The sequence below is a fragment of the Phoenix dactylifera genome, chromosome 18 (assembly GCF_051530095.1).
Source record: "Phoenix dactylifera cultivar Ajwa chromosome 18, Ajwa_hap1_PhDact_Kaust_v1.1, whole genome shotgun sequence".
In the NCBI taxonomy this organism is placed as follows: Eukaryota; Viridiplantae; Streptophyta; class Magnoliopsida; order Arecales; family Arecaceae; genus Phoenix; species Phoenix dactylifera.
The window spans coordinates 9,887,784-9,909,538 of record NC_143207.1 but is presented as its reverse complement, the minus strand read 5'-3'; the positions used below and the strand labels follow the sequence as shown (position 1 = coordinate 9,909,538).

At 43.5% G+C, this 21,755-nt stretch overlaps 2 protein-coding genes across 2 annotated transcripts; both read left to right on the top strand.

Moving 5' to 3' along the window:
* The first annotated feature begins 7,733 nt into the window (after positions 1-7,733).
* LOC103697316 (uncharacterized) lies at positions 7,734-10,309 on the top strand. Its single transcript, XM_008779154.6, has 2 exons — positions 7,734-8,107; positions 8,289-10,309. Exons 1-2 carry the CDS (start codon positions 7,848-7,850, stop codon positions 8,527-8,529), a joined length of 501 nt encoding a protein of 166 aa, XP_008777376.1. The 5' UTR covers positions 7,734-7,847; the 3' UTR covers positions 8,530-10,309.
* A 6,560-nt stretch (positions 10,310-16,869) lies between these two features.
* Positions 16,870-20,622, top strand: LOC103697317 (uncharacterized). The gene is made up of 6 exons (XM_026801195.4): positions 16,870-17,070; positions 18,335-18,475; positions 19,642-19,725; positions 19,847-19,972; positions 20,087-20,191; positions 20,309-20,622. Exons 1-6 carry the CDS (start codon positions 16,956-16,958, stop codon positions 20,371-20,373), a joined length of 636 nt encoding a protein of 211 aa, XP_026656996.4. The 5' UTR covers positions 16,870-16,955; the 3' UTR covers positions 20,374-20,622.
* The last annotated feature ends 1,133 nt before the right edge of the window (positions 20,623-21,755 follow it).

Sequence of the window (21,755 nt, the reverse complement as noted above, 5' to 3'; positions counted from 1 at the left end):
TCCAACATCTCTCGTACCATCTTTGAGATCTCCTCCTTCTGAACGTGCGGGTAGCGGTAAGGCCTCACATTCGCCGGTTCTGCTCCCGGTACAATCTCTATGTGATGATCGTGCTCCCTCTCGGGTGGAAGACCATGAGGCTCCTCAAATAAATCTGCGAACTCCTGTAAGAGAGCAGCCAAATCAGTAGGTATACCTGCCTCCGTCGTGGTCTTCGTCGACAGAGGTAAGAGCTGCATCAAGTAGCTGTGCACGTCGGGTCCGGGCAAGCCGACTAGGGGCTGAAGTGCAGCCCTTGGGCTAGACCGAATGCCATCCAATCTAACTCGCCGTCCGCTCCGTCTGAAAGTCACCCACATCTTGGCGAAGTCGAATGTAACCGGGCCAAGACTCTGCAGCCACTGCGTACCAAGGACCAAATCAGCTCCTCGTAATGCCAACGGATAGAGATCGAGCTTGAATTGGCTGCCCTAGATCGTCAAAGTGATGCCTCGGCATATGCCCTCCGCCCTCAACGTGGCTCCGTCACCCAATGCCACGTCGAAGCCCAATGTCGGATCTGCTGTGAGACCGATCTGTTTGACGAGCCTCTCATCCAAAAAATTGTGGGTGCTGCCCGTATCTATGAGGATACGCACCACACGTCTTTTGATCATGCCGTCCACGCGTAGCGTTTTCGGTGTCGCCGATCCAGAGTAGGCATGCAATGAAATCTGAGGTGGCACGTCCTCTTCCTTGGCCTCTAAATCTTGGGGCTCATCCTCAGCAACCTCATCACCATCTTCAGCCACGGCCTCGTCCTCCAATCCGTCGATCAACATCACCGCTCCGACGGGCCGCGCACACCGGTGTCCCGGTGTAAATTTCTCGTCGCAGCGAAAACATAGGCCTTTTGCTCGACGTTCCTCCACTTGTGCTGGTGTCAAGGTCCTCCCGGGTGGACGCTCAACCCTCTTGACGTCACCTGATAAGCGAAGAGGGGTCCTCGGCCCTGTGTTGGCTGCTGCAACCGTCGGCGCTCTCGGCTGGCCGATGGAGCCCCCTGCGGTTTGGCCGGCCCGGGGGTTGGTCCAGCTGCCCCGTGCCGCTGATCGAGTGGTCTTGATCTTCTCTTCCACCATTAGGGCCAAGGCAAAGGCATCCTCCAGAGATTGTGGCCGCAAAGTCCTCACCTCGGCTTGAATGTCGACACGAAGTCCTCCGAGGTATACGCTTTTCAGCGCGGAGTCGCTCCACCCTACCACTCGGTTGCTGATCCTCTCAAACTCCTCTTGAAAGGCTCTAACAGTAGTCTTTTGGGTGACCCTTGATAGCATAGACTGGAAGTCATCATACTCGGTAGGGCCGAAACACCGACAAATTGCTGCAGAAAAATCCTCCCAACCGTTGAAAGGTCGGGCTCGGTCGGCGGTTTGAAACCATCGCAGGGCGATCTCTTCTAGGTGAAAAGATGAGATCAATACCTTTTGGTCCTCCGCTGTGCCATGGTAGTGAAAGAACCGCTCAGCTCGATACACCCAATCGAGAGGATCGCCGTCTTTAAACTTGGGAAATTTCAGCCTAAGAGTCAGTCCGCGATTTCCTCCCCGATCTCCATTACGGTCCCGATCTCGTTCATATCCTCGGCGTGGGTACTCCCCCACACGCTGGTTCCTCATCTGAAAATTTTGGATGGGATCATCCTCCATATCCGACCCGTCGTCGATGCCAATCGGGCTCATCCCCCGACCCCTAGCGCGTGCGCCAATCGGTATGAGCTCGGGTCGAGGTCTAGGTCGATCTTCTCCTTGGTCCAGCCGCATCTCCTCTGGTGGGTTGGGAAGGAGAGGCTCACGAGGAGGGGGTCCCCTCCGTCCTGGTCGTCCACGGGTAGGGGCCGGAGATTCCACCTGGGTCCGATGCGGAGCTCCCCCCGGTGGAGTTTCTTGCCGCTGATTTAGCAATAGTTGCAACATCATCTCAATATGGCGTTGCGTGGTATCCATCTTCTCCATCAATTGTTGTTGGCTCTGCTGCATAGTTGTTTGATTCCCACGCAAGAACTCCAAGAGACGGTCAGTGGAATCAAGATTGGGTCTCAGGTCCGCCGAGGCCGCGGGTGATCGCGAGCCTTCTTGATGTGGGTCGATGCCCTTTGAAGATGCCGCTTCTTGCTGCTTCGAGGTTGTAGAGCGGGTGTTCACCATCTTCCAAGGCCAAGGATTGAACTGCTCTGATACCAAATTGATGCGATCCGATAGAATTTGATCCGTATCCCAAGATTCTTGACTCTTCTTGATTTCTGGAAGGGTAGCTCTGACCTGATTGCAGACACGATTTCTGAAGATCCGTCCATCAGATCGATCTCAATTTTGGATATGTTGTAGATCTCCGTGTTAGCTTTCCAGCGGTAGGTCGTGGGTCTAGAGATGACGTCGGGATCTTAAGATATCGGCCTCCGACTGATGACTGCGCAGGGAAGGACGGGCTGAAAATCCAACGGGATGGAGTTGTTTGTAGAAGGTGGAAGGGATCAAGGAGGAGAGGAAGAAGAGGGAGGAGGTGGCTGGCCTCTCGGGACAGAGGTGGTGCAGCCGGATGAAGGAGGGGGCGGCGGCCTTGGACGGCGGCCTAGGGAGAGGAGGAAGGCGTCGCAAGAAGAGAAGAAAGAAGGGAAGAGAGTTAGGGCAAAAGCCTTTCAATCAATTTTTGCATACTGAAATAGGTGCTCACCACATCTATTTATAGGTGGCTACCGGATCCCTTAACTTGACTTGATCTAATTGAATTCAAGAAACAACTAAACCCAAAGCGACTCTAATAAAGGCCAAGTCGGCTAACCCGAGCAAAGCTATGCTGAAATAAAATTAACATCAAGGACTCAAAAGCAAAAGTAACCAAATGATTAAGTCCGAGGCGGTCTAGTGGATCCAACCGCATCAAAACCTCAGCGATAGCTTGACTCTGGTCTACTGTCTCCTTGGGGACTGACTCAAAGTTCCCGTAAGCTTATACTTAGAAAGCCAATCCTAAAGACGGCCAAAATCTTCTGGAAGATAAGACCTAGAAGCCCTCTGGGGTCTAAGGCTCGAGCTCAGCGCCCTGCCAATTCGAGTGCCGAGCTCAAAGGCTCGGCGAGATTCGAATCCAAGCTCAAAGGGCTCAGGAGCTCTGCCTATTTGGGAGCCGAGCTCAAGGGCTTGGTGAATTTCCTTGAAGTCCTAGCTCGGAATCTTCCCTATCGATCTAAGCTTAACAGCTTAGCGAACACAATCGGGACCTAAGTCTACAGACCCTGAATCTACAAACGTGGCCAAGTTCGCGGAATTCGTCGAAGGAGGCCGAAGGAAATTTTAGTTTAAACGATCAAAAATTATCTACCTTGCAGAAGAAAGAAACGAGCACAAATTTAGGAAAAAAGAATTCTTTACTGATAGAGGCCCGAAGGCTAAGTACAAAACCAAGGTTTGGCTGTACAATTTTGGGGGCCGACCTTGTTTACAAAAAAAGAAGGGAAAGGACAAATAGGAAATAAAACCCTAAATAACGGGCGCAGCTCCGAGGTCGTCTACAGCAGCCGCTTTGGCGCACTCGGTCGGAACCCCACCAGGTCCTTCCGCCGACCCGGCCGCGATAGTAGGAGCTTCGGCCGAGACATTGTCGGCAGCTTCGAGGTCAGCTTCAGGAGCTCCTTCAAGAGCTTCCTCGGTGGAAAACCTCCCGAGTGGCCTCCCCGGCCCCTGGGACCTCGGCCTCAGCCAAGTCTTCGGGCCCATCTTCGCCCTTTTCGATCCCGGCTCTGAGCTGAAGCAGGTTGAGATCGAACTCAGGGCAGAGCCGCTTCAGCTGATTCCGGAAGTCTTCAAAGCCGCGGATGAGTCCGTCCACGGCTTCCTCCTCCAGTAGCTCGCGTAACTCTTCTGACCCGGAAGAGTTGCACCGCCTGGTCGGCTCGCTCCCGGGCACTTCTCTCCCGAGCCTCGAGCTGCTCAATCTTAAGCTGAGCAGCCCTCGCCTCGTTCTGGTAGACGACGGCCAAAGATCGAGCCTCAGCCAGGCGAGCCTCGGCGCTGCGTAGCTCCGACCTGGCTAAAGTGTGCGCGGCCTTCTCTTCCTCGACCTCCGCAGTTAGCGGCCGGAGTTCGCCTTCGCCGGCCTCTACTCTTGCGAGGAGCTCCCTCCGCAGAAGCTCGGCCTCACCGAGCTTCACCTCGGTCTGGCAGAGCTTCCTCTCGGCCTCACGGAAGCTCCCGCAGATCTCGAGCCCCTACAGTCGGTGCTCGGGACCTCCCGAGCAGACCTGGAAAACCCGCCCTGGGCTATGCTCGCCTCAGCACCCGCACCAGATGAAGACCTGGCTTTCTTCCTCGGCTCTGGTGGGGCCCCACCAATCTCGGCTGCCCTTTTTCGGAAGCGAGCGTAGAGGGCCGCGTTCTTGGTCACCATCTTCGGAACGTCTGTAAAGGCAAGAAAGGGAAAAGTTAGAATGTCAAAGAAGAGACAAAAGAAGAGCAAGACGAATAAAAAAAAAGAAGAAAAAGAAGAGAGAACAACCACCACCACCCTTACCCTGAGGGCGCGCCGAGCTCAAGCCTACATTGACTAGAGCGTCCTCGCTTACGAGGTCGTTCAGAAGAATGTTTTCCTCGAGGCCGTAAAAAGCGTCGAGGATCTTCTGCTCGTTCTCGGACAGCTTTGGAAGTTTGTTGGCAGTCTTGAGCCGAGCCTGCCCCCACCTGGGGTCGAACCCCCATGACCGCTCGGAGGACAAAAAGAAGAATTTCTCCATCCACCCGTGAATGGAGGTCGGAGCGCCCCTAAAGAATGGCCGACCACCCCGAAGGGCAAGATACAGCCATTCTCCGTCTCCCAGGTTGGACTTCAGTAAGAAGCACCACTGGAAAACGTTGACTGAGGTCGGTATCCCGTGCGCAAGGCACATGGATAGAAAACCGACGATCGTCCTCCACGCGTTTGGAGCGATCTGTGCTGGGATGAGCTGATAAGTCGCCAGGAGCTCGTTCACAAACCCGTGGAGGGAAACCGCAGGCCGGCCCAGAGTGTTTCCATATACACCCCGATCCGACCCGGGGGAGGCCTCGTTATTCGATCCTCCGACCCCGCAGGTTCCAGATTGAACCCCCGCCGAGAGAAGAACCATTCCTCAGCCATCTCTACTTCGTCGCCGCTCATGATGGACCCGACTTCGTCCGGACCACGACCTATCCCAGAAAAACAATCAAAAAAGAAGGGGGAAAGAACCAAAAACAGAAACCCTCCGAGCAGACGGGGGGGGGGGGTAAAGAGAGCACCTACTGAAACTTCCGCCAGAGATGACAATGAATCGTAGGTTTGGAGAGGGAAAACCAGAGCAACCACTTCGGGAGGCCGCCGGGAGAAATGATGGGGATATCAGAAAACACCAAGTGAAGGCAGCCAAACAGAAGCCCTTAGGCCAAGTTAAGGGTTTATATAGACCTCTCCAACGGCCCGGATCGGCAAGACAGGATCCCGTCTCCCGTCCGGATCGTGCCACGCGTCGGCCCCGAAAGCCGAAACGGCATATTAAATCAACGCCTTAAATGCAGAATCAGGGAAGCGCCGTATCGGATCGCGAAGCCCCATCATGAGCTCACGAAGCGATGACGCTTCGAAAAGTGAAAGGGTGTCTACCCGTCTCCTCCTATTAAAAGCGCCTTGAAATACGCGGAGCGCCGAAATAATTCAAAATCTTCCGGCCCGCATCAATGCGGAAAAAACAGTTACTTCCCGCGCCCGAGCCCGGTAGCAGCTCGAACTCGGAAGTCGGAGGGTAGTGTTGGGGGAAAATAAGCCGCTCCGAAACATATGGGTATGCGGTCAGCATGTACCTGACGATATCCGATTCGGAGACGCCCGACCAGGCGCTCTACTGGAAGCCGACCTGGAGGCATCTGCCCAGGCGCTCGGCCTGACGTCCGATCTGAAGGCGCTCGGCCTGACGTCCGATCTGAAGGCGCTCGGCCCGACATCCGACCTGAAGGCGCCCGGCCCGATGTCCGACCTGAAGGCGCCCGTCCCGATGTCCGACCTGAAGGCGCCCGTCCCGACGTCCGACCTGAAGGCGCCCGGCGTCCGACCTGAAGGCGCCCGGCGTTCGATCTGAAGGCGCCCGGCCCGACGTCCGACCTGAGGGCGCCCGGCCCGGCGTCCGACCTGAAGGTGCCCAACCTGTATATTGCGGTCACATCCATCTATAGTACGACTAGGAACCATGCCCTACCGCCGCCCTCAATAATTAATGCGTATGGTCTCTGCAGACCTCCGGCTTACTCAACAATTAATGCGCATGGTCTCTGCAGACCTCCGGCTTACTCAACAATTAATGCGCATGGTCTCTGCAGACCTCCGGCTTACTCAATAATTAATGCACGTGCCTCCAGCTATTTACGGATCTCAAGCCTTTCACGGCAAATCGGCTCGGCAGCGTCTGATCAGCCATGACAACTCCTGGGCTTCGGCCTGATCTCCTACGGCAAAGCATTAATTCGCACGATCGTGCATTAATTCGCACGATCATGCATTAATTCGCACGGCGCGCTCAATCACACGGTAACTTCGCCCCGTCATATCACAGGTAATCCAGTACCCCACTATAAAAGGGGAGCCCTTCTGTCTTAAGGGGGGTTGGACTCAAAAAACCAAAAACACACATCTTCTTTCTTCTTCATTAAGCCCCTTCTCTGACTTAAGCATCGGAGGGCCGACGCCGGAAACCCCGGCCACCGGCTTGTTGCAGGTCTACCGGAAGATGCCGCTCGCCGACGGACCGCTTCCCGCCCTTTTAGCATCGAAGCTCCTCCTTCTCAGCCAACGGTCGCTCACAGGTCCAATTTACAGCAACGTAATTAAATAAAAAAATATATTTTTAAACACACTTTTTTTTTTTTCTTCTTTTCCGCTGCCTTACGACTGGTGGTCAGCAAAGGCGACGTTTTCTTTAGTCAAAAAGAAAGAAAAAGAAGAGCGCGATTTCTACGCAGGAAACTTCCATCCACCTTCCGGCTTGCCAAACGCGACACGGTAGCTACCTTCCACTATGCTTACTTAACTTAGTGCCCTCGGCCTACCCCGTAATAACTATAATGCCATTAGGGTGAGATGGAGACAAAAAAAAGTTGATAACCTTAAATGATATATTTTTTTGGTAAACCTTAAAGACATATGGATAGCTGCTATGTCACAATCGAGTCTTCAGCTGTTGAAAGTAATAAATTGGGAAAAAGTTTCAAGTGTTTATGAAAAAGTTTAGCCATGTAACCCATGATTACTACGAAAATAAGATAGTGAATCGGAGCAAGCCCAATGTGTCCAAGATATTCATGCAGGATTAATATGGAATTATGTTTCTATAGATCAAATGTGATGTTAATTATTTTTTTTAAAAAAATATTTTTTATCTGAGCTTTAGACATATAAAATTAGCATGGTAGATAAAAATATAAATGGGCCGAATCAGATCATATTATCAGTGACCTCGATTCAATCCGACTTTTTATTCGAGTTCTATCGTCCTAATTTTTTTTTATTTTAGAAATTGCTATTAAACTTTTATTTCAGAAGATTGAATTCTCCCATTATTTTAAAATTTTTGTTAGATAATTATTCTGAAAAATTGAATATTCCCGTTATTTTGTTTTACTAGGAGGATGGCGGCCCAGCGGAACTTTTCATGGAAATAGCCAGGTACATTCCCTTCTCGCTTCTTTCCTTTGTCCATCTTTATTATTAAAGACGGGCACCAGAGGATGAGATGAATTGAGCAAGCGACAGAGATATATATAGAGAGAGATTTTTCTTGAGATCGTTTTAGCAGGGAGAAAGAAGATATGATGCTCCCAGGGGTGGAGCTGGCACGGAAGCGGCGGGTGCACTGCCACAGCGGCGGCGAGACCCCGGCGGCGCGGAGATCGCCGGCGGATCCGACTGACATGCGCCTCCCCTACCTCCGACCGACCGCCATGGACGAGTCCGCCTTTGCCGCCCGCATCCGCCTCGAGGAGAAGCTCCGCGGCGTTGCCGGTCCTCCTCTCCCCGCCGCCGCCGCCACCACCTCCTCCTCCTCCTCCTCGTTTTCCTTCTCGCCGAGGTACGTTTCTTTTGCTCCTCACTTCATACATACAAGGAACTAAACACAGTTTTCTTTCTCTTTTGTTAACAAAAACTGTATAGGAATTATATAAAGATCGACAAACTTTGCAAATCAAATTAATCCAAAGAAGCTATGCGTTCTTTAAGCTAATAGTATTCTACTTGGCTGATGGCCATAGACGGAGGCAGCGCGAGGCATCCGATGGGAAGACAAAGCCCAAGAGCGGTGGGCTCAAGAGGACGGGATCGAGGACCGAGCTTTGTGCGGTGTGCCTTGAAGATTTCCAGTCGAAGCAAAGCGTCATGAGGCTGCCCTGCTCCCACAAATACCACTCTGACTGCCTCCTCCCATGGCTGGCTGCTCATGCTCACTGTCCATGTTGCAGAACGCCTGTTCCATTCTTCAATTGCCTCTCCTAGCGGAACAATGATTCCATCAAATGATGAAGTTTTTTGTAATTAGATCTTGCTTTTTCTTGTTTTTTTTGACCTTTTTCTTTTGATACAGGGATTAGCTGTTATTGACATGAGTCTTCATTTGCTCACATAAAACGATTGATTTGATCCAAAAACACTACTGCATGAGGCTTAATTTTTAACAAATCCCATCACCTAAAGAAAAATGTTTCGTGTTAGATTTTTACTTTTATATTTTCATTATATGAGTCCTTCTTTTTTATTAGTTGAGGTGAAGTGTGTAAGTTGGATGAATAGGATATGGAACATAGCTTGAAGGCTTACTGGCTCAAATTCTGTTGGCAGAACCGAATATAATGGGTCAGTTACAAATGAGCTGCAGAATGTAAAAGTCAAAAATACGAGAAAAAAAATATTTTGATATGTACCAAATGAATTTGAACAGATCTTTGGTGTATAAGAATTTTTGCATATGCTTTGTATGCTAGCGATTTATGTATGGATTATGATTATAAAAAATTGCATATTATTATGAAAATGATATATATATCACATGATTGTGTATTTTAAAATTTTACAATGCTATTTGCATTCTCAACCTATTTATATAGGTATAATTTATGAATATGAATATTTTACAAACTCTCATATAGCTATGACCGCTTTTATAAATGGAGGCTAGTCGATACTCTAGAGTTAGCATCAAACGAAAACAGCTCTTTGCCAACGGGTTAATGTTGGTAATGAAGATGAACTATGATTGCTTGTTGATTATGAAAATAACCGTATCACGAGTTATAATGACCATAGCACAAAATATTTATGAGTATTGTCTTAAAAGATAATATGGCTAAATAGCAAATATCTGATGATTATGAATATTTTAAATTGCACTTGAATTCATTTTTATGAACCTGCATTATATACATATATAATTGTATTATTACAATGTGATTTGTTATATTTTTATATCTACGAAATGTTTTATTTTACAGTAAAAGCTATTTTCTAAATGATGCACTAAATAATGTATAAACTTATTCTTGATTCGATAAGACGGTATACTTACTAAGCTACAAAGCCCACCCTTTTCTTTCTTCTTTTTAGATAATTAAGGTTGTTAGAAACATGAAGGGATAAAACTAGTGGAGGTGACTTAATAAACTCCAAGCATAGTAGCATGCTAATAATAAATTTAGTTTATGATTATCAAATTATGACTTTTGTAACTTTGTATATTTAAATACTAAATTTAGATGCTCTGTACTTGTACTGCTTTACTTAATAAATAGAAAAATTTTGGACCGCTTTTATTATTGTATAAATTGTTATACGGATTTTCTTTTGTGGGCTTCATGCTATTGTAGATGACATCCTAAAGTAGCACAACCATGTCATGTTCTAGATTTGGAGTATGACATCCCTAGTCTTTGAACATCTTATTGCTGATTTTGAATGCCCAGCTTTTTTTTTCTCTTTTCATCTCTTCTACTTTATTCAATTTATCTTTCCACTTTTTTTAATTCCTTATTCCAGGCAATTGAAGGATTTATTGGACTATATTGCCTTCACGAGCTCATGCTTGTGTTATACTTGAATGCTCTTTCATATCTTGGGAGCATAATTGCTAGTAACATGCATGAGAGAGATGATGTTGCTTTTAAGATGATTTCTGGCATACTTTTGATCCAAGCATGTCCTTTTGATTTTTGACTTCCCCTATATCTATGGTTTTTAAAAAAATTATTTTTATAAAGTATAATTTTTGGAGCATTTCCATTCACATTTGTTAATTTTATGGATTTTTCGCCAATACATAAAAACTAGATTACACATTTGTAAAGTTCATAAATCTGAATCCAGTGGCTGAACATCAAGATAACAAAATGTAAATCACATTTACTTTTTTAATATTGATGAGCTTGTTTGGGATTTTTTGGCTACATCCAACCAGTTTAGGTTTCTTCTTTACTATAATATCAGTTACATTATTCAAGATGTTAACTTGCTAACCAGTACAAGGGGTGAGGGTTTGTGATATCCACCATGAAAAGAGATTTTAGCTAACAACTAAAATAAATGTTATAATTAATTTGTAACTATAGTCTGTCCTATATGGAAGCCATCAAAAAACAAAAAAACTCCTAAATCAATTTGTAAATATTAGTAGAACACTTCTCAACTGATAGCAAGTGATTTAAGGCTTCTCATTAAACCTAAAAAGTACAAAAATCTCTTTATGGAAAAGGATCAAACTCAATCCAAATCACCCTCTTTTGTCTAAGAAAAGGGAGGGGTTAAGCCCCACCCAGCAGCCAGCTAAGTATAGATGGATTCAACCCCAAGCCATTGGGTACTCGGCCCAATGATTTTCTAGCTCTGAGACCTCATAATGACTATATTGCCTAAAACTCAGCATATGAAATTTGTAAGACTTCAAGTTAGCTTCAAACAAATATCTTCATGTCATACACAGCCCATATTATGCTTCTAGCAATGCAACTGACTTACAAGATTCAAAAATGGACAAAATTCCTACACCTAATAAGAATCTTAGTTTGCATCACTCTCAAAAACAAACTAGATCCAATTAGGTTAACCAAATGACTTTGACCCAATTGTGTCCATCAAATATAGTCTAAGCCTAAGTACCAATAGAGAAAAAAAAAAAGTTGTAATAGGTACAAGTAGTAGCAGCAACAAGGTTAATTATAAGCTAGGGACATGTTTTTCATTGCTTGCATATTTTCTTTTAGAGCATTAACATTAGGGCCAACTACCATAGAGATCACTTCCCTGGTCTGATTTTTGACCGTGAAACCTCATTCATATATCTGTTAGGCAATATTAGATTTATTACCGTGTTTTGGTTGACATTTTATTTTTTTTATGAGAAATGTAATCATAGATTCCAATCTTGGATGTCTCCAAAGTGAAGAGGGATCCCAACCGGCTAATACCATAGTTTTCCCAGCCACATTCCCATCATTTTAATGGATAAATAGTATGAACCAATTCAAGAATGCAATGGAATGTAATTATTATTTATTTAAGGAATTTAGTCAAATCCAAATACCCTGTATTAGGTTGAAAGAGAAGGTTAATATGTTTAATAAGTTCCATATTTTGAGATGAGGCTTTGTTGAGTATTCTTAAAATTGCTAGTCCTGATTCCTAAACTATTTTAAGTACTTATAATTCATTAATCATATTGGAAAATGTATTTCAATAAGTTAGCATCATGTCTCACATGAGTGGAAATTAACCAAGACATGGCATAAGGGAGAATCCCAATTACCATGATAACAATAATTTGGGCTTCATTCTTTTCTATGGATCAATATAACACGTGCTAAGCCTTACCACCCTTTTATGTTTTCCCATTCTAATGCACGGGAACTTGCTCCCTCCTACGTTGTGAAAGACCTCTCTCTATCTTATGAGGGAACCACACCCAAGGAGGATTTAGTTGCAGTCATGTTTATATAATAAATATAAACCTACACATTATTGTAGCTAAAAGCATGACTCCCATCCTTCTCCATTCTGATAAATGGCACACCAACGATATTTTTTTACTTTGCAGTGGGTCTCCAGCAAGGTTGTCTCCTTTCACCCTACCTATTCATTATTTGTGCTAATACTCTTTTCCGAGCTTTGGCGCAGTTGAGATGCTTTATTAGGGATTGTCTTGGTATTTGGGAGCAGAAGGGGCCCTAGTGTTACTTGGGAGTGCCGATCACCGGGTGGAGGCTTAGAAGGAGTGAGTGTGCTAGCATGGAATAGAGAATTCAGAAGCGCCTTGAGGGCTGGTAGGTTAGATCCTTGTCGATGATGGGTAGAATAACCCTAGTGAGATCCCTCCTTAGTTCTATGCCAATATACTTGATGTCCAACACCATCATGCCGTGAGTCTAGATGGTGAAGCTCGAGCAGCTACTCCGCAATTTCTTGAGGGGTATGCACGGAGGTGGGAATGGGATGAACCTGGTTGTGTGGGATCGGATTTGTCAGCTAATGCGAGATGGTGGGTTAGGTATCCAATCCCTGCCGGTGAGGAGAAAAGTCTTGATAGCCAGACATGCTGCAAGATTTTTGCTTGAGTTTGATAGCCTTTGGAGTTCTATGATGGGGCCAAGTATGGCCCTTAGACCTCAGTGAATGAAATTCAGGCAGTGGGGAGCAGCTCCTTCATCTGGAGAGCAATTTGCGCTCATGCCCCAATGGTGATGGCCAACATGAGATGGTTGACTGGAGACGGACAAAGTTTGTCTGTTATGAGAGACACCTGGGTGGACGCTCTATCTTTGAGGCCCTGGACGACTACTATCGACATTGAGGTGGTGGAGAGCATATGGGTCTGTGACTTGTTCCAAGCTAGGAAAAAGAGGTGGAACACAATGCTGGTTACTCAACTTTTTTGCGGTCATCTTGCTGAGAGGGTGTGATCCCTTGTGGTCCCTAGGCACAGGGTGCCCAATGTGAAGGTCTGGAGATCCACCTGCAGTTTGAGGGTGAGGGCTAGGGATCTATCATCTCTTTAGAAGTGAACTAGCATAGAGGCATGACAGTAGTTGAATCTGGAGGCTCCGAGTTCATCCAAGGGTTGCTCTATTCATCTGGAAGATTTCGTGGTTCCACATTCTGACTAATAGTGTTTTGAGTAGAATGGACCCGAACATACCTCTGATCTACCCCGACTACAAGGTGGAGGAGTCCGTTGACCATGCCCTCTTCCAGTGCATGCAAGCGGCCTGAGTATGGAGGCTGGCTGGCGCCCCTCTAGAGGTGCTTCATCAACAACCCCTGATCACACCTTCTTGGATTATCCACAGAGGTGATCCACTAGGCCGCTATCTAGATCAGTTGTTATTGTTGCCGTCTAAGTTGCGTACCATATTCAGTTGGTACGGAATGCTTGGATTTTTGGGGAGAGCAACCAGCCTCCAAGACTCATATTAGAGAGGGCTCTTATTCAGGCTGCAGAGATAACCCTCTTCCACATTGATAGAGTACCTTTGATAGCTTAGGACTCCTCCTCAGCTCTTGTAGCATCTAGGACGATGTTCATATCTTGGAAGCCCGTACCCTCAACCTTCCTCAAGGTAAACTTTGAGGCTATATGCTGCTAGAGGGTAGCACTAGAGGTGGAACGGATTTTGTGATTAGAAGCCCAGATTCGAGACATGTCGCTGCAGGTGGTGTTCCGATTTTTGATATCTTAGATCCGAGAGTGGAATTGAGCGCCGTTTGGGCAAGTATTAGCTATGCTCGACATAGATTGGGAGCTGATTCTATTCTTGTGGAGGGCGACTCTGCTACAGTGATCTCGTGGATACAGGGGCAAGCTAGAGATGTAGGTGCCCATCCCTTGTTACAGGACATTTGGAGCTTTTTGAGAGGAGGCACCTTATCTATTGTCACGCAAATCTATCGAAAAGCTAATGGAACTACGGACTGGATGGCTTTCTTTGTTGCCCATCATTCCAACGATGTACTGTGGGCAGATTGTTCTCTTGCCCCAGAGGCATTTAGGAATATGCTGCTTTTTGATTTCTTTGGATGTATTTATACCAGAATAGTGTGAATCACCCGCTTTAGAAAAAAAAAGTAATATTGTGATTATACAAAACCTAAATATGATTTGGAGATTAAGAATTTTGTCTGGCCTCAAGCATAGACTAAATTTTGCACTAGCCAATTGAAGTCTGTGGAAAGCATATCAGCTAGCCCAATCCAATGACCTAGCATGAAATGATATCCATGGTTGGCTAGTTGACATCAATATTAAAAGATGGAATATTTTTGTGCTTGGTAGAGCCTCTTTCTAGGTGGATGAAATGGTTGAAATCATTTCACTAATTTACACAATCCATTTTTTAGTAATAATGTCTCCACCAAAAATGCATCCACAACAGCTAATTTGATCGACCAATGAAAGGAAACACGTTCTGGGATGGTGCTCTCAAGCATAACATTTTTTGATGAATTAAATCATAACAACATAAGAGGTTTAAAAATTTGGGAATCCGTTTTCTTCAATCCATTTAGATTTCTTTGAGTCAAACACGTATTTGAAACATTTCCACAAGTGTGATTCACCTTTAATAAGTATACATCATAAGCAGTCAATATGGAAGCCGTTCAGTTTTTTTCACTCCTTATGCTTCCCCATGCGGCCTCGATGACAAGTTGGTCTAAAAAAGCAATCAAAACTTCCTTCAAATTATTTGGTTGTTCCGAATTTTTCAAGGTAGCCTTCAGATTCTACACTCCAATTCATAGAACTTGAAGGACTAGGTGATCTTATTTTCTTCCAATTCTTTGTTAGTGGGAGCCTTTATATATATATATATATATATATATATATATATATATATATATATATATATATATATATATATATATATATATATATATATATATATATATGTTAAGTAGGGATGGGATCCAAAAAAAATGAATTGAACAGAAGACAATTGTGAGGTAAGTGATTGGATGCAGGAATAGGCTCAAACCATCCTTTTTGTCTAAATGCATTTGAAAATTTGGAATATCGATTTTCTCTAAAAAAAAAGGAAAATAGTGTCTGACTTTTAATTCTCATCCGAAAGATACCTCTATACCATATGCTGCCTTCTTTAGTGACTGTTTTTAGATTGTAGTTGATAAACACCTAGCTTTTCATAAGAGTGGGACTCCGCTTGATCTCCCTACGCACATTCAAAACTAAAAAAATAAAAAGAGCTTCCCCACTAGTCAAGTTCAATTGGATCTTGTATTGTTTAGTTCGCAGACTAGGCTTAATTAGCAGGAATCGAGATCCCACTGATGCGTACTTGCCCATGAGCATCGACCAAGAGTTTTGTTGATTACATGTAGATCCCTAATATAAGACTTATCAATTCGATCATGCTTCAGTTTGGCCAAACTAAATTGCATTGGACTTCATTAAGATCAAATTGGAGAGGTTGTAATTGCCTATCATCAACACGCAATGTATTACAAAATAATTGCTGATTGAGCAAGGCCTTAGATCACCATTACCTAGCATCATAAACCATTTCATAATACATGTACATCCAGCAGTGACAGGGATTAAGACCTTTTTCAATCTTCATATGGATAGCTAACTCAAATATAAATAAACTCATCCATTTCCTCTTGGGACAGGATTTGGCATGATAGAATTGATTCAATTCAGGGGGAATTAGCGATACAAAGTGCCAATTTTCTTATTCCATGTGGCATGGAAGCAGCAGTGCATTGAAAGTTCTAATATGGCCGAGTCTCTTGGTATTTTTCTCCTGGAAAACGGTTGTTATAATTTAGAAAATGACCGTTGTCCATACATCAGGTCCCAAAATTCAACTTCAGAGACGAACTTTGATATGTCCTTCTGAAGCTTCTCTTCTTGAAACATTTGGTCTCAAATGACGGTATTATTGACTTCTGCTTGTCACCTAAAACCATAGTTTTGACATACGGCTTCTCATCCATCATTCCACTCGCCTGTTTATTATTATTGACTTGATCAAATGATAGACTTATGGTTGGAACACATGGCAAACAAAGATAGTCTTGCCTTGTTAATTGGACCGGAGAAGCTTCGATTCAACATTCGAATGCCAGATCAAAAAATAATCTGAAAATTTCTTTTCAAAATGGTTTAGATTACAAAGTTTTAATTTAATCCTTAGCTTTGTTAAATCGGTGTGCATGTGTAGATGAGAATGGCTGACATGCAAGATGAACCACATCTTTTCTCAATTAACAGGTGGTTGAGAGATGCAGTAATTTGGTCCTATTATGGCTGATCACGCCGTAAGAGGTGACGTTTACCAGCAGCTATGTTGGTATGTAATTTCTGTAACGTTTAACTACATGCCCATGATAACTTTTGATTCTTATAGATTTACAAATGACAATATTATATATAATGAAAACTCTTGGAGTTGGTCATGGAAAGCCAGGCTTTAGAAGTCCATCTATGAGACCTATGGTCTAAACATGTGTGGACATGGGGAGCCATACCGGTCGGTTCCGTCCGGTTAGACCTGGTATCAAACCATACCGGTCGCCGATCAGTATGGATTTCGGTACCGATTCGACGAACCTTCCTCTAGAATATTTAAAGATAGAACATCTAGAGATAACAAAAATAGTGGCACTCCAAAAGTTTCCAAGTCATACGGGGTAAAATAAAGAGGAAACATTTGGTCAAATTTTTACTTCAAAAAAATATATATATGGTCAAATTTTAGCCTATCTTCGCACCTTGGTCAAATTCTTATTTTAGTTAATCTAGCATTCAAATTCCAAGCAGCTCCGAAGTCTAATAAATCCTCTATCAAGCCACCACCAAGTCCCTTCCACCTCGCCTCTTTGCCTCTCTTTCCTTCACTCTGATTAATATCTGAACTCAAGAAATGGGCTGCCGTGAAGTAGTCCTAGTCTTGGTGGCCCTCCAAGCCACCACCACTATCTTGCTGCAGAGAGCAGCTGCAGGAGACTTTCTGGCTCCTCTTCTTGCCCCTGTTATCAGTACTGCTCTCATCTCTCTGTCCTCCCTTTCTGAACTAGTTTTGGTTCCTAGTCGTATTAATTTTGCTGATGTTTTCCTATTGGATTCAAAGTTGCTTAAAACTATCTGAAACAGCCTTACTTTCTTTTATCATGCTCCAATTTGGATGTCTTATTGTTCTCCTCATATAGGTTTCTCTCACAATTTCCATTTTGGCACCAACCTGCGTGAACAATTCCACTGGTTGAACCTTCAACTAAGTCTTTTTTTTTCGGTTTTTATCTATTTATAACTTGGGATTATGCTCCCCTCCTTTTTTTTCCTTTTTTTTTTTTTGATGAGCCCGCACTTGGGATTTTGATAAAATAATGCTTCTTCTGGCGTTCTGAAATTCTTTGCTTGATCAGTTAAGGAAAGTTGAATGGATTCTGCTTTTCTGTCAAAGTTTTCTGAACATTTCTTTTAGTTGTGAGGTTTGGTGATTAACTTTTCTGCCATGGAAGATGATGCCATTGTTCTTGAATAATCCAAACTTCTTCGAACATTCCTTTTTGAAATTTTTGATGTCTCCATAGAACTTGATCTTTAATCTACATGGATACCTTCTGAATTTTGCCGGGTAAAGTTTTATGTTGTTGCATGAATGATTTGAGTCAAATTTTCGGTCTTTTGATTCCTCTCTGCAAAGTAAAGTTCAGTTAACCTTTTTTTTTTCCAATTTCTAGTTAATAACTCTTTTGTTTATTTATGTTCTTCATGACTTCCTTCCATCTGTAGGTTATGTTGTTGTTTTTTCAATAAAAGGTTTTTTAGAAGAACATGGATCTTATACGTGGCACACCATAAAATATTGTGCGACTCTCAATCACGACCATCAGGAGATGAACGTCCATCAAACAACTTGTGTCATATATGATATGATATGATATGCGCTTGTGGGCCATCTAGTTTGATGGCCATCCATATTCTCATATCGGCCATCAAGGGCTGCACAGCACTCTGTGGTGCGTCCCATGAGCCATAAAGGATCTTATTTATTTCTAGAATCCAATCTCCTGCCACCAAAATGGTTCCTTTTTAGGAGACTCCTCCCTTCTTCCCCACCCTTGAAGTTTCTTTCGAACTTTTATGTTCAAGTATAGTTCACATGATCTAAATTTTCTATTCTAAAATCTTTTCATTGGATCACTTGGATCTACTATAGACTTCCAAGTAAAACCTTCTAATATATTAATTCTTTGGTGCGTTGTGGGTTTTGTTTTGCTTGTATTGGTGATTCACTAGATGCCACCTGTGATAACGTGGAGTGTGGGAAGGGAACCTGCAAGCCATCACTCAACTACACTTTTGGGTTCCTGTGCGAGTGCAACCCCGGCTGGTCTCAGTTCTACAACTTCTCCTCCTCTCCCTGCGTCATCCCAAACTGTAAGAGCTCTCTCTCTCTCTCTCTCTCTCTCTCTCTCTCTCTCTCTCTCTCTCTGTGTGTGTAGATATATCTAGATATATATGTAGAGGTATAGTCCATTAACATGGTCAGAATCTAGGAACCTGACCAAAGGGAGTTCTATTGTTTTGTTGAAACCTAGACTGGGCCATATAATCCTTTTATAAAAAAAAAGAAGAAAATAAGAAGAAGAAGACTAGGTCATATAATATATCAAGGACTTGAGAGACCTGTGAATGGGGCTCAAGCAAAAGGTGAGTTGAGAGCTAGGCCAAAAAAAAAAAAAAAGGGGACTACAAGACTTAATTGTGTTAGGATTTGCTGTGGGCAAGTCAAAAAAGAAAGCAAGGAGAGTATCCATAGATTCTGGTTCATTTGGGCTCAATCTAAATTCGGTTCAGGTTCAAGTCTAGACCAAATTTTTTCCTACCTGTGTATTGGTTCTTTGGTCTGTGGGTTGCAGACTGGTGCTTGATTAGAGCTGCGAAGTGTGAATTGTTGCTTCTGGACTTCAAAAGCATAGCATGAAAAGTCTTGGGTTAATGATGTAATCATAAGTTGCACAAAGGTTGAATTTTTAGCTGAAACTTTGGCGGCTAAACCGAATCAGCACTTGTTTGGATGCACAGATAATACTAAACTGAAAATGTTCTATCTATAATTCTATATCTTTCGATCATCTTAATTTCAATGGTTTATTTATTTACTCATTTGTTTAATTATTACTTTTCTTCAGGAGTAGGTAGATGGCACAGAGGCCTCATGATCTATTCTCTTGTATCAACATAAAAAACTTCTTCAACTCAACCAGTTGGCATCTTTTATTCAATATTAGTTTCTGCTCAAAAACTAAAGTTCATAAAAACTATTAGTATTTTGCCATCCAGCCTTTCCCCAGGTTCATATTGATTTTTTGTATTTTTCCATCTGCTTGCTATTTATCCAAGTAATTAAGGTTTCACTTGAGCCAGAAGACATTACTAAGCTAAAGAGTTAGAGAGAGAGAAATTTCTCAATCAACTGAGGATATAAATAGTTAAATAGTTAAATAATACAATAAATGTCAAATAGTTAAATAATTCTATTAGATTTCTAAGCATAGCTTTTCTTTATGATTTTAATTCTGAATTATAAGTGCTGCTTCCAGGTAGCATCAATTACTCTTGCTCCAACCATTCAGAAGCTCCAGCACCCTCACCAGCCCCTCCACCAAATACCTCCATCTTTGACTGTAAGTATCACCATCTTCTGTGTTTGTTTTGATATTATCTTAATATATGCAATCTTAATATTACTTCAACATTGAATATATGCATCATAATGGTCGTTTTTTTCCTCTTTATTTCCAATAGCATGCTTCTGGTCTTATTGTGGAGGGGGGAAGTGCGTAAAGACATCGACTTTCAAGCACCGATGTGAATGCGAGGAGGGTTTCAGCAACCTTCTGAACATAACCAGCTTCCCATGTTATAGAGACTGTAAGAACATTACCATGAAAGATAACAACAGATTAAAATAAATAAATGGGACAAAAGATCAGCTTTGTCTTTTAAATAACTGTGTTCTTAAAAAACAATAATGGGGTGTTGCAGGTTCTCTTGGGGCAGATTGCGCAGAGTTAGGCATCACATTGTCGAATGCCACAACCCCATCTTCTCCACCTAGTCTATCAGACAATGGCAGTTCATTTGCTGGAGGTAAAAGAAATCTTGTAATTAAGCTGATATTGTTTAATTCCTTATCAAGTTAATAGTCTGACATTTTAAAATCAAGTGACACATTAAATGGAACATTTTATTGTGTTTACTCGACAGATTCCTTTGCACCAAACAACTTACTATGGTTGTTCATTTTGATGATTTCTCTCATCATTGTTTGAGCAACATAGATGGAAGTCAGAGCGTCAGAGATGGGATTCTTCCACTGATATATAGATAGCATTCATAAGATGTTTGTCCTTAGATTAGATTTACACCACTGTTCATTTTGTTTACTTATTGGAGATTTTATGCAAATAACAGCTGCAGTGAACCATACACTGATGAATTTGGAGGTCTTGTGTTTCATTGATCCAAATTTTTGGATAGGAATAATGATTTGAATATGGATATATGTATATTTAATAGAACATGGAGTTCGCCATGTAGCCTATCAGTTGATATTGGATTTGTCTTCAGCATTAGCATGGAGTCATATAAAATGATGAACATATTAGTAAGTGTTTATGTTAACGCTAACCCGGGCAAAAGCTTCATTTTTCGGGTAGCGCAAAAGGCTTCATTTTTGAACCCCAGAAAAGAACTAAAGGCAAATAAGTATCATGAAACATAAACAACAATCTTCATCTTGCTTTCCAAGAAAAACTGTAATATTTCCCAAGATCTTATTAAGGATGAGGCAAAAAGCTGTTTTGTCTCCTAGTGTACTCTACCTATGGCAAGCCATCATTTACTGAATCCTCCATGCAGAAGGCATGAAATATTCTACGAGAGCAAGTGATGCTAGCAGTATCTGAGCGGATAAAACCGATGTACCGGTGGGCTCCAGTACCGATTGAAATTGATGCCGAACCGAAACAAAAAAAAAAAAAAAAAAAGGCACGCGTGCATCCGCAATTTATCCACAACATTAAATGTCTATGCGGCCCCGCGTGGGATGGCCGCCTCAAGCGAAAAACAGTGCGAGTACGGAGAACCGTGCGGGAGCGAGGTTCCTGCATGTGGAATCGTGCGCAGGCACGAGCGATTCTCCGCTAGCGCCTGCGCAGACGCGCTGCCCTGCACGCAAAAAGATTTTTTTTTCTATTCTTTTTTTTTCTTTCTGTTCTTCTTCCTCCTTCCCAAACTCTCTCCTCCTCTCCTTTCTTCCCCTCTTCCCTCTCTTCTCCTCTCCTTCCCCCCTTCTCCCGTAAGGAAGGAACCGTTGGAAGGGCCATGCGCGTGTCGGGATGCTCGGGAGGGGGTCAGCCCGAGGTACGTCGAACCGTCTTCTTCTTCTTCTCTTCTTCCTCTTCTTCTTCCTCTTCTTCCTCTTCTTTCTTCCTCTTCTTTCCTCTTCTTTCTTCCTCTTTCTTCCTCTTTCTTCCTCTTCTCCTCTTTCTCTTCTTTCTTCTTCCCCACTCAGTTCCGGCCCCGAACCGTTTTACATGGATGTACCGTACTGGTAGGGTCGGTACCGGTATGGTATGTGTTGAACAGGCCGGTTCAGCAGACCATGGATGCTAGTAATAAGCTTGCAATTTTAACTAATGGAATCACGGTC